Here is a 12276-nt window from a genome sequence, read left to right on the forward strand (position 1 = left end):
AAGAGTTAACAGCGCTGCGCTTTGACAGAGAATAATTACTACGAAAAGAATAAAATTAGTCAAGCTAGACTATAGCTCACAACGTATTCAGAGATGAAATGTATACGAAGTGATAGTGAAGACCAACCTATGCACGTGGTGTTCATTGGACGGGGTGTTGCTGTTATGCTTCGTAAAACGATCTGTGGATGCAGCCCCCGACAACGACAGCGACATTTGTAAGCGACGTGGGTTCGCCCTCTTCACGGTTGGAACCAGGTCACTGGAATTCATGGTCTTGGCACATCAATTTGATTTGTGGTTGTATCCCGAAGGACGAAGGTATGGGGCGCAATGGTGCTGAGAAATGGGCTTGGGACGGTTTTGGTAGACTCGCTGATGACTTGGGCTTGGCGCTTAGGGTCTCGCTGAATGGGCATTTGATAGGTAACCTTAGCAGAGTATTGTGGCAGGGTGCGGCCGCTGCGGTTGAGTCCGAAAATAGCAATTGTGGTCAATCCCCTGGCCTGTTCCCGTCAGGTGCACAGCCTCAGTCCGGCCTCGCTGGTTGCACGCACTGCACGTTCTCTGCTCAGTCTCGGAAATTTGCCAAGAAGATGATTTGCTGAGTTAATTGCAGCTCTTCTGTGGTTTACCGAACCTACAACGGCGCTAACCCAGAGTCGATGATGAGGCTCAGCGAAGGATTCAATCTGACAGAGGCTGACGGTGGGCTGGGCCGGGAAGAGACAATGCCTGCCCTGCTTGCGACTCTGTGAGATTCACATCGAGAGGCATCGTGATTCATGATTCATTGATTCATGGGTCACAACCTGCTGCTATGCGGCGCATGGTTTCCGGAAACACCCATTGATTGAAAATAGTATATATTAATGCGCAAACCTCTTTCGATTTCATCCTTCAATTCATATCAATCATCTCATAAAGAGCATTCTCATCTACAACCATCCCATAAACAACCTTTTATTCTTTAACTACCTCCAACACAGCTATCTCATCAGATCAGATCTAATCTATCCTACCTACCGCCTAATCGCTCTCCTGGCGCCCCTTCATCTGTTCCGCCCATCACTTTTCACCTCAAACAAAAAACAAACTGCAAAAATGCATTCTTTCACTGGCATCTTCACCGCCTCTCTCACCTTCCTTCTAGCCGTGGCCTCTGCTATGCCCGCAAACAACGTTGCACGACAGCACTTTACCGACTGCGAAGCCGGCACCGCTTATTTCCGGTGCGGCGAACACAATGGCTGCTTCGCGGCGGACCCCTGCTCCACCACTCCCGTCGAAGCCCCCACGCCCGACACGACGACAGGACAGTGCCCCACAGGCTCGGATGCTGCTGAGCTAGTGCCCTCAGCCCTCTACGACATCTTCCCCAAACACCCGGATCTCGTCAAAGGCACCGTGTCCGGCGTGCATGTCGAGGCTTACGACGATGCCTCTCAGGTCGAGCAGGTCCTCGTCTTCACCGGGATCCCCGCTGAAGCAAAGGAATGTCGTTTCAAATGGAGGCAAGGCGAGAGGATTGAGAGGGTCTTCGTCATCGACGGCGCAAATGCGCTATCGCAAGTCAGGCAGCTGTCGGGCTTCCCCGAGGGAAATCAGGACGTGTCTTTCAACTCGATCCGACCTTTCGCCGATGCTGGGAGGGATATTGGCTCTGTTGACTTTACCAATTGGCAGACGAGTGGAGCTACGACTCACGATGGAGGAAGCGTGGACTGTGCTGAAGCCGTGTACTTCAAGGTCTCTCTGAAGGACCCCAAGAGCAACACACAGCTTTACCTCACCCAGAACCAAGACAATGGTTTCTATGTCAGCTACACCTGCTAGGTGACGGGGAATGATGGAGACCGAGTCAGGATACGACCTATAGACTTAGACTATTAATCTTATTAAGGCATGTATAGAGAGGGATTAATTTAACTTACACATCGCTCTCCTCGTCTTTTATATTCTCGTGGACTCCCAAGAGTCGGGCCGGGTGTCTCGCCGCCAACGGCGTAGGCGACAGCACCAAGTCTCATTTAGGAAAGGACTCCTCAAAGAGTCAACAACGCAACAACGGCGGAGAGCGCAGGTTTCGAGTGAAGAGTGCCGAGACCGCCGATGAGAAGCGGACTGACTATCTTCGGCGATTTAAGATATAATAGCGATTTTAGGCAGTCCTCCTAAAAAAAAAAAAAAAAAAAAAAAAAAAAAGCTCACTGGTGTCATCGGGGGTGGATGGGTAAAATTGTCCCGCCAACGTGGAGTTTATGTCGCGTTCGCGATGCTTCCGGGGGCAGAACATTGGTGAACGTATGGTGTGAGGGGCCTTGAAGGTTTAAATAGGAGCGAGTACATTCGTTTGCGTTACATCTGTTGGCGCATCGATACTGCGTCCCCGAGAGTTGAACACGTCCAGAGAGGAACCAGAGAGCCCTGTCGGCCAGTTCCGTGGCTTGAGCATGGTAATTGACAGAATGGCCCACTCAATCCAGAGAGGATCCTGTATTATCACATCTTAATCGAATGCCGTGTAACGAACGACGGAACCTAGGGCCGGGAATCGCACTTCTCGTTGTCGAGGAAGCGAAGTAGAAAATATTTGATCACTGCGACCAAACCGGTCTCCGAGGTGATACTCGCGTTGACAAGGCGGATGAGAAACCGCAACTGCAACGGGGGACTTCACGGACGCCATCACACGTGATCCCTAGGCAACCTAGTTGGCGAAATGTAATTTCTGCTCAACCAATAAGCCCCAATATACGTGCTGATGCGGTCCGATGAGCTGAAAAGAGAAGTCCGCAGGATGGACGGGCAGGAGCATCCTCGAACCCCGCCCTGGCCTGATGTGAGGTGGGAAACATCAATACCAGTTGATGCGCTGCAGAGTGAGTGATAGCGCCTAGGTGTAAAGACCCGACCCGACATGGATCCTCTTTCAATAACAGCCAGCTGCGTCACGCTTCTAGGTGCTACAGGCAAGACGACCCTAGCCATCACAAACTTTGTACGAGGATGCCGCGAAGCGCGAGCTGACCTAGCCGCCATTGCTGCCGAGCTCTCCCAGCTCCAACTTGTCCTGGAGCTGCTCAAAGACGATGCTGCCGTCGGTAACAGCCAAATTATCCCCGAATCCCTGCAGTCGCAGATCCTCTCCATCATCGACAACTGTTCCGCCGTAATCGCCCAGATCGACACCATCCTCGACCGACACAGCGGAAAAGCCGGAGTGGCGAAATGGCTCGCCTTCGGGAAGCGCGAGGTCGCCGGCTTCCGGATGTCCTTAGAGGCCCACCGGGGGTCGTTGAATCTCGTGCTCGAGCTTGTTTCCGTATCTGTTTCTCGCGCGATACAAGAGGACACAAGGGCCATTCGATACGATCTAGTAGACATTAAAGATGATACGAAGGAAATACCGCAAATCATGGAGGAGCTGACCAGGCTGAGGGCAATTATCGCTAGTGGGAGGATCCCACCTGCGACTGTGGATCAGAACTACACCCTTCAGAAATACCTCGACTGCCTTACCTCCTATGCGGAATCAATTTCAAACGAGGTAGAATGGAGTAGCCCGGCCCCATCAAGGAAGCTGAGTCTAGCTGCAGCAACAGCTGATATCGGCGTGCGAGGTAATACGGAAGAACAGGGAGCGGGAGATGTTGCTTGGTTTTCGGGCCCAGGACATCCTGACCCACGAGCCAAAACTTCCCTGCCCAGTTCCGCAGACTTGGGGCACTCCCTTTCGACTCCCATCCCTCCACATCCTGAACGTGCTACGACCGATGTCGGTCAAGAAGATAATACAGAAATCGCAGCGGAGACACAAAGTCCTTTGCTGCTTCTCCCCGATCGAACCGAAGGGAATGGGCTTAATATGGATTCCAATGCGGCCTCACAACCCATGCCAACGGTCGATTTGGTTACACGTCCTTTGCTAACGCATGCTCTACCTGAACAAGTTCTTACTGAAGCAGGACGGATACCACCCGAGGGCGGCAGCAGCTCATACCCTACTCGGATGCAGGAAAATCGACCGCGGGTGGAATCCGAAGAGGGGCAGGAGGATCCAAAGAATATAGACCCAAAGGATACAGAATCGCCCACTTCTGACTTGCTTCCATGGGAGGGTTTAGTCAAGATGGATTTATGCAGTCGTCTCGATACCAAACTAAACAAGACAGACAACGATAATGTTACGCCGGATGTAACCATAGAGCCTGTTGTTCTAGGTGACAAAGAACAAGTGATCGAGAAACCGACGCCATTCTTCCAACTTTCGCAGGCTTCAGCCCTGTGCAATCCTGGAGGCTCAGGCAATGCCCTTTGTCAAGCTTTCGGCAATACACCCCAAGGCGACTTTAAACTTGCTGTCGCTCCCGTGAAAAAATATGATCCTTTCCGGTTCGGCATGTCTCAGCTAACTAAGTCGTCCCCGACCGTGATTCTACATAGAGCGATTTCCCTGGAGGATGCCAACATTAAGGCCCCAATAAAGTCAGCCAGACATTCGAGTTTCCCCTCTCGCGCTTTGGCCCTCCTGGAGAAAGGGAGAAACGATGTCGCATCTGACTTACCAGGCGTATGGTCTTCTGCAAGTATGGTTCGAGTAATACTTATTGGTGACTCGGCATGCGGCAAAACTGCACTGATCGAGTAAGTATGCGTGTCGTCTTCGATTTCTGCATTCCTGAAACGTAGGAGCCGGAGCTAATGGGGCCATGTTCAGGACGTTTACTGAGGGTAGTAGATTTGATATCGTAAGTTCCGATGCGACTAAACTAATTCGCTTACGTCCCCGGCTCATTGTGTTTGGCTAGGATCCGGATCCGACAGAAATATCGACCGTATTCCGAGGCGAGCTTGACCTAGACGGCGGGCCCATCCACCTCGCACTGCGCGACACTCCCGGCTCCGACGGCCTGCACCGCCTTGGGACGCCTTTCTACGCCGACTGCCATGTTGTCTTGATCTGGTTCTCGGTCGGCAGCCCGGACTCTTTGGAGAACGTGACGGAAAAGGTATGGTATAAACTACTGCTGCATAGACTAAAGACGGGGTTGCTCACCGGGTGAATAGTGGATCGACGAGGTCCGCCGCCATTGTCCCGGCAAACTGATTTTACTCGTTGGGTTAAAATCCGACCTTCGTTATAATAAGGAGGTCATCGAGGATCTAAACCGGAAGAGCCAGCTTCCCGTGACTTTCGAAGAGGTAACTCAATCTCAAACCACGAGGCGTTGAGGGTAGCTGACAGGGCTTGGGTTCTGCGCTAGGCGATGATGGTTTCGGACGGAATCGGAGCGGCCAGGTACCTCGAATGCTCGGCTCAAGATAGGGATTCGGCCCTTCAGGTATTTCGGATGGCGGGTCTACTGGCAAGTAATACAGGCGACGGAAAACACAAGCTTAGAGGCCTGCGCAGATTACTTGGGAGAGATAGGGGTGGGATAGGACTGTGTCAAGACACGACATCTATGATTGGATGACGCCAGGCACTATGAAAGGCACAAACCTTGCCCTACTGGACGTCTGAGCATGTTGAAGACGTGCTTCATTCCAGATGAACGACGACATAAATTCCATTCTCCCACAAGGCAATGCCAAAGGCCGGCCCGAGTGAATAATGAGTGGCACCGAGCCCACGGTCTAGAAACTATTTAGGACACCCTAATGGACAGGCAGTCGCTATTTTCCACGATGGACCTTCGCCCTGTTTTCTTTTACGATAAACAGAGCCTCATGGCAGGTCATAGAAGATTCAGGATCCGTGACAAAACGCCAAGCTCTCTTAGTTCGGTTCGTGTAGTTATCATGCAAGGCTCTCGTAAAGAGAGTCAATCAAATATCCAAATAAAATCAATAGTTTCATCACCGTTACTAGTATACACCACTATACAACCACACCACGTTTTTCAAAGCTTCCGTCTGAAAGTGCCATCGTACACGACATATCTCCCACTCGACTGCCCCCACTCATCCCACGCCCCCTCCACTCTTACCGCCTTCTCTTCTTCAATATGCCGCTTGACGTCGTTGTCTGTCACAGTCTTCGCCTGAGCCAAAACGTTGGCGACTTCGGGCGACGACGAAACCTGCGAAACCACCAGCCACGCGTTGCCAAGGATGCTATCACGGGTGCGCCTAAACTGCGCACCAGCAGCCACCAGGAGAGTGAGCTGGATGGCGATGATGGCGAGAGCTAGAGAGTAACCGATCACGCGTGTCGGTACTTGGGCAACATTGAGAGACGCCACTACGGCCTCTTCCGGCTGAGTGTACGCTGCCGCAACTTGCATATATCCCAACCTCGCCTTCGCCGTATACACGGCCTGGATGGCACGCGCCGGCGAGTTGGTCTCGTTCAGCGCTTGGCGGAACAGGTTGTCCCAATACCTGTCCATGTCGCCGAAAGGGCAATTCGGACAGAAGACAAGGCCGGACCGGAAGATGACGGCGTCGCTGGCAAAATCCGAGATATTGGTGGAGGTCATGATGTCGGTGGTCTTGACTTCTCTTTCGATGGCGTCGTAGATGCTCTCCCGCGCCAGGGATAGGATTCCGCGGTCCGCGTGGGAGAGCGGCTCCTTTGAGACGCCGAGCTGCTTGAGAACCTCTGTTAAGTCGTAGCGGCCCTCGTCCTGTACCCACGTCGACCTTGGCTCAGACCGATTTGTGCCGCTGGTGGCTTTCACATTGAAGTATCGGATCGGCGCTTTGTCCGGCCTGGGAGATATTAATTAGCTCTGAAATAACACTCCCTAGACCTCCAGTTGAGTCTAAAAGAAGACGAAGATATCGGATGCTTCGCTTACATGAAAACATCCCAGCAAACCGTTGCCTGGGTAGAAATATCAAGATTCTCCGTAGGAATGAGGTCCATCGATTCTGAAGTCAAAACGTCGTCCCCCCATGTTACGTTGTCGAATTCCATCGACGAGAAGTCCACAACAGTGCTGAATTCCTGCCAGGCCCCGTTTTGCTTGGTCGCGAGTATGGGTAGCTCGATATAGGCGTCCTTCGGCCTCGGAACTGGGTCGATGGACGCGAAAAAGATGTTGTTTCCTGGGTTCCTCGCGTTCATGAGGAGAAACGACCTCCCGACACGCCCATCCAGGAAGCGAGCCAAAGGTCCATCTTGATCAATGAAACTATCCCGGCGTTTGATTAACGGATCCGTGTCTGTGGAGACGTGGTTGTTCGTGAGGAATTCTGCGCCAAAGCCGGGGATTGTATCCGTGTAAGAAAGCGGGTCAAGAGAGGGGATCCTGTTGGGGACATCCGCGGCCCTGCCGATCCTGGGAAGCAGCATAGAATCCACCAAGTCCTCGAGGCTGGCATTGGTATCGCTAATGCTCCATACGCCGCACTCCTCCCACACCGGGAACGAGTCCCTAGCCTGTTTGCAGTCTGTCACCCCGGAGCATGTGCTGTTGCCCAAGGCTATGCTGTTGATGTTGCTCATTTGGCACTCGAAGTAGAACGGGAAAGACGCGGGGTCGCCGACGTTTCCTTCGCTGGTGTTTAAGAGATTAGGAATAGACCGGAGGTCCAAGCTGCCGATGCCGACGAATTTTGGCAAACTGGTGCTCTTCCCGCTTATGCCAAGCTTCGAGATCCTTGGATTGGCGCACACGGTTCTAGCATCGAATACCCTCGCAATGCCGTCGTATTCGATGATCCCCGTCCTCGTCTCTTCGCTGGCGATCGGCAGGAAAGCTCTCCATACCGGGCCGGTATCGTCGACGCTTGAATCGTTGATTCTGTTTTCGGGCTCGGCATATTCGGCGAAGACCTCGGACAGTTGCGGTGCCATATCCCACTTCGTCTTGACAGCGGGCATGGAAACATCATCGTAGACCATGGATCCGTTCTTCTCTGTCAGTTTGAACTCGTAATTGACCGTGAGTTGCGTTCGAAACCCGGCCACCAGACCGCTGTCGAAGTCGCTGAACAGAAGGGTGGATGTGAATTGCGACACAATGCCGCAGAGGAATTGAAGGGGGATGAGGATGGCGAACCAGCGTCTGAACGCGTAGCCTCCCAGAATCAACGGCGTGACGGCACCTGTGTACCGCGCAACAGACGCCTGGGCAATCTTATCCCACGGGACGCCGTGCTTCTCGACGACTACTGACACCATCATGGCAGTTGTGATCCACGCAAGTGTCGCGATGGAGAAGCGGATGGCGACTCCGGTTAGGGTAATGGATCGAGCGTTGTATGCTCCGGAAATGAGACTCCGCCATAGCGCGCTATCCCGATTCCCAAACCAGAGCCAGGTGAGGAACCCTACGGATACAGCAAGGAGGATGAGACACGTAACGATGAGCAGAATAAGCCATTTGCCAATTCTCCCCTCTCTCTCGGCCGGTTTTCCGATGTCCTGGTCGCCGAACTTGCTCCGCGAGATAAATTGATCGTTAATCGTTGGTGTAAGACTTGGACTCGGATTGAAGTTGTGGAGGGTATCGTCCGAATTGGCCCTGCTTCGCTGCAGGGGAAGCAGCTGATCAGGCGCGGCGTTTTGTATGGTTGAGATGCTTCGGACCATTGAGGATGTGAATTGTGGAATGGGGTACGTGGCCTTCAGAGATTCCGGTATGGACGTAGAGAAAAGAGGTGTCTTGGGAGCCGATTCCTCTCTTAGCCATCTGAAGTAGGTGGTATCCGTCTCATAGGATGGGAGTCTCCTACTCAGACGTAGTTCCGGGGTGCGTCGATTGAGCTTAATCCGACATTCACCTTGTCAGCCACACTGCTTGTTGGCGTTTCATGTCCTGTCCAGGGGGTTTTGTGTGTTGATAATCAGTCTGGTACCCCTGTGTTTCGTGTGGGAGGCTCGAATCCTTCACCACATTCTTCAGCTTCATTCCCTTTCCATGCATGAGGAAAATGATTCTTATCGATAGCCGCATTGGCCAATATTGTTTGAAGATGGCACGCAGGGGCGAATTACAGGATACTCTTCTTCTTTTCTGCTCTGTTCAAGCTGCATCAACGGAGCTCAGCCCCTGCGATATCTGGCGTCTGGATTGGGTCGAGAAAATGGCGGCGCCTACGCTGCCCGCTTGATTCGCCCTTCCCGACCAGCACCTTAAACAGGCCTTCGGATCGCTTTGTCGACCACCAGCCCATGGGGAGAGCATCAATCCATTTTTAACACAACAATCTATTTTAAGCTTCCCTCAGTGATATCTGACAAGGCAGAGTGTTCAGATGGAAGGTCTTGTCTATGTCTGGTTTTATTCTGTCCCAAGAACCCCTCACAGGTTTGGAAGCTCTAACTTCCTGGATAACGACCCCACAATTTAACAAGGGTTCCAGCGGTTTCATAATGTGCTAAGTATTCTGTCTTGCCATATTCGGGATGAGGTGTGCATTTCCCTATCATGCGCACTCTTTCGGACTATAAAAGAATCATTCTCATACCTTCCTAACCCCCCCGAGAGTTTTTCTTCGAGACGGAGCTGAGGGACTTAATCACTCGACCACCTTCTTTTTGTTCTCATAGGCGAGGCCGCATTCGTATCTCGGCGTATATTACTTTTCTTTCATGTGTCAAAGCAATTCCCAGAACACCGTATTCAATTGGGTGTGAATAGTATTGTAGATAGTCAGAGAAGACGAGGGGCTAAACATCCGTCCCGGGTTCCAAAAACTGCACTTCGCAATGGCCTTAATAGTCATTACCAAGCCGAGGGCAGGCGTGTTGACTATCCTTTGGGATTTTAGGTCCAACGCGGATCCAAACCCCCAAGTAACTTCATGCGCTTTCTTACCTGGGAATGCCTAGGGCTTCTCCGCCCGCCTACAAGCCAAGTTATTGGTGGCGAGGACTAGACGAGGCCTTGGGGAGACTCCCAGCTCCTTGAAACCAGGTGTAAGAGTGGGAGGCTAGGTCCATGGAAGATTATCCTTCAACTCAGACTTGCTAAAACGACCTCAATTCAAGTGATGTGCGGTTAGCTTAACCGCCCTCAGCTTTCTGATATACAGAAGATTAAGCCAGCTCGTCTGTGAAGTATGATAACCGGATCTCATTCATTAAGGTTATTGATGTAAAAGCTGGTCCGTCTTTTCCTGACTTGCAGGACGGTATAAAATAATCTGTGCCCCTCGGCTGGTCCCGTATATATAAACTATGGAAAGGCAGTTCGAAATCGCTCGAAAGCGCTGGTTGTCTGAAGATGCCACATTCCTACCTGTACTTTGTAGTATTAATACTTATCTCTTAATGTGTCTTAATGTATTATTGAGGGGTGGCTGACCGCGGTGTCCGCGCCCGTCCCTATTCCGAAAAAAGAAGTCAGAAAAAGGCCCACTGAATCGTTGAGGAATACACACATGGAGCACGGTACCCGGACCGAGGCAGTGGGTGTTTTAGCCTGGTGGTCAATGGAGATATGGATCGCCCTTGTGTCCTGGCTACGTTACAGTGCTTATAGTATCATCGAGCTCAATAGTAAGCCTGGGCCGGGGGAAGGGTTGCTTATATAGACTAATGTTATCCCTTACTATGCGGGGTAATTGTTGATTTTCTGAGCTTCGCGGGATCCTTGCTTCCAAGGAAACCTATTGTTGCGTCGAGAGAGATGTCGAGGTATCTGGTAGAAAAACAAAACCGGTATATCAGAGGAGGGAGTACATTCCTTGTCTAACACTACTAACCGTTATATACAACCTAATCAAATAACTAGATGCACGCAGAATCCGATCGTTGACACTAGTATAGCCCCAGCATCAAAGGACTCTCGATGGCACGACGCGCTGCAACCATCCTTTCAATAAACTCGACGTTTTTATGGGCTGTGGCAAGGGTTTCGACAACTTGGTAAGATACACCACTGTAAGTGATTATTAATTTCGCTTCTGGCGCTCCATGGGGAAACGGCACTTGGAAAATGGAACCGAATAAAGTTCGCCGCCTTTTGAGAGGTCAAGGCGAAGCGGTCCTCGTAAATTAAAATTATTTAAAATCATCTTGAATGCCCGAGGGTTGCCTTGCAGGTGGGTTGTGACGGAGATGTATTAGTAGCGCCAGAAAAAAAAGTTCCAGCGCAAGTATAAGCCGGGACAATCCTCAGCGCCGACCCGACCGGAAATGGTCCATAGGACTGACTCTGGTGTATCTCAGAGTCTCATTGGATCCGGAGTGAGCGGACGCCGTTTCTTCCACGAACCGATGAGGACCACGGAGCTACTGCTCAATCAGGTGAAGGAGGTGATGCAGTGTCTGCTGTATATCTACTTCACAAAGTGCAAGTATAAATATGCTGGAGAAGAACACGGTTTTTGACAAGCGACCAAATCTTCAAGTCAGCCAGAACCTTTTTTTTTTCAGTTTCAATACTACCTTGGCTATCCACCATGCGCGTGTCAATCCTTACGCTCGCTGCCTCCGTCCTATCGGTCACCCTGGCCGCACCTGCCACTGAATCCAACGAACACGCCCTCGCCTCTCGCTCGATCGGCTGTGACCGTACGGTTTCGAAAAACACATGCGCCTATGACTGCCAGAAGGCAGTTGGTAGTTCTAACATGAACTGCGCCTCTTCTTATGTATGTATTTACGATGAGACATCGCCTTCAAGGCCGTCGACCACTTCTTACTCACTTGCTGACTTGATAAATAGTGCTCGGCAAGATCTATAACTGGAGCGGGAATCTGTGTTTGCAAGTGTCATTATGGATAGGTCGATACGATGCGAAGTTACTTCATCATGTTTTTTTAAGAAGATGAAAAGGATCGGCTATGTCAATACGAGTTGAAGATGTACATACAGAATGAAGAGTAAAAGTTGCATGAGGCTTATCGACGGCTCCGTAGACTTTCCCGTTAAATAAAGCAGGGCCCTTTGGGGAACCCCTTGCCAATGTCCAAGAGGACGTTTCTTATATTTATCGTTGCTAGAAACCCGGGGAGCTAGCCGGGAGCCCGAGTCTGTTCGACTCTTTTAGCGATTTCCTCCCGGGCCGTCATGAACCTGGGCAGGATATCAGCCACTGACGAGCCACCATGACCTTTTCATTTCTGTAGGATGGCAAGTGCCTTTGGATTGATCGTGAACTTTCTTCTCGCGAGAAATCCCGGGCAACAGAGGTCGACCACTACTCCGAATCGAAGAACCCAACGTATTGCCAGAAAGCCACTGCTCATGTTATTTGTTTTCCGGTCTTCCGTCAAGGCCGACGTCGTAAAGACCATTTCCCACCTAAGGCGCTCCTGGAGCGTCCCAAAGGCCCAAATTTGTCCCAGGTGTTGGTGGTTGGTACCCAACCCGT

At 51.4% G+C, this 12276-nt stretch overlaps 2 protein-coding genes and 1 pseudogene across 2 annotated transcripts; 2 read left to right on the plus strand and 1 right to left on the minus strand.

Moving 5' to 3' along the window:
* Nucleotides 1-1104: 1104 nt before the first annotated feature.
* SAPIO_CDS4652 lies at nucleotides 1105-1836 on the plus strand (annotated as a pseudogene; the record flags this gene model as incomplete).
* Nucleotides 1837-2920: 1084 nt separating this feature from the next.
* On the plus strand, nucleotides 2921-5235 carry SAPIO_CDS4653 (uncharacterized protein; the record flags this gene model as incomplete). The annotated part of the gene is made up of 4 exons (XM_016787150.1): nucleotides 2921-4647; nucleotides 4721-4751; nucleotides 4812-5012; nucleotides 5071-5235. 4 exons carry the CDS (start codon nucleotides 2921-2923, stop codon nucleotides 5233-5235), a joined length of 2124 nt encoding a protein of 707 aa, XP_016643259.1.
* Nucleotides 5236-5906: 671 nt separating this feature from the next.
* On the minus strand, nucleotides 5907-8545 carry SAPIO_CDS4654 (uncharacterized protein; the record flags this gene model as incomplete). The annotated part of the gene is made up of 2 exons (XM_016787151.1): nucleotides 5907-6717; nucleotides 6807-8545. 2 exons carry the CDS (start codon nucleotides 8543-8545, stop codon nucleotides 5907-5909), a joined length of 2550 nt encoding a protein of 849 aa, XP_016643260.1.
* Between the last annotated feature and the right edge of the window lie 3731 nt (nucleotides 8546-12276).

The sequence above is a fragment of the Scedosporium apiospermum genome (genome assembly GCF_000732125.1).
Source record: "Scedosporium apiospermum strain IHEM 14462 chromosome Unknown SEQ_SAPIO_0093, whole genome shotgun sequence".
Taxonomy (NCBI): Eukaryota; Fungi; Ascomycota; class Sordariomycetes; order Microascales; family Microascaceae; genus Scedosporium; species Scedosporium apiospermum.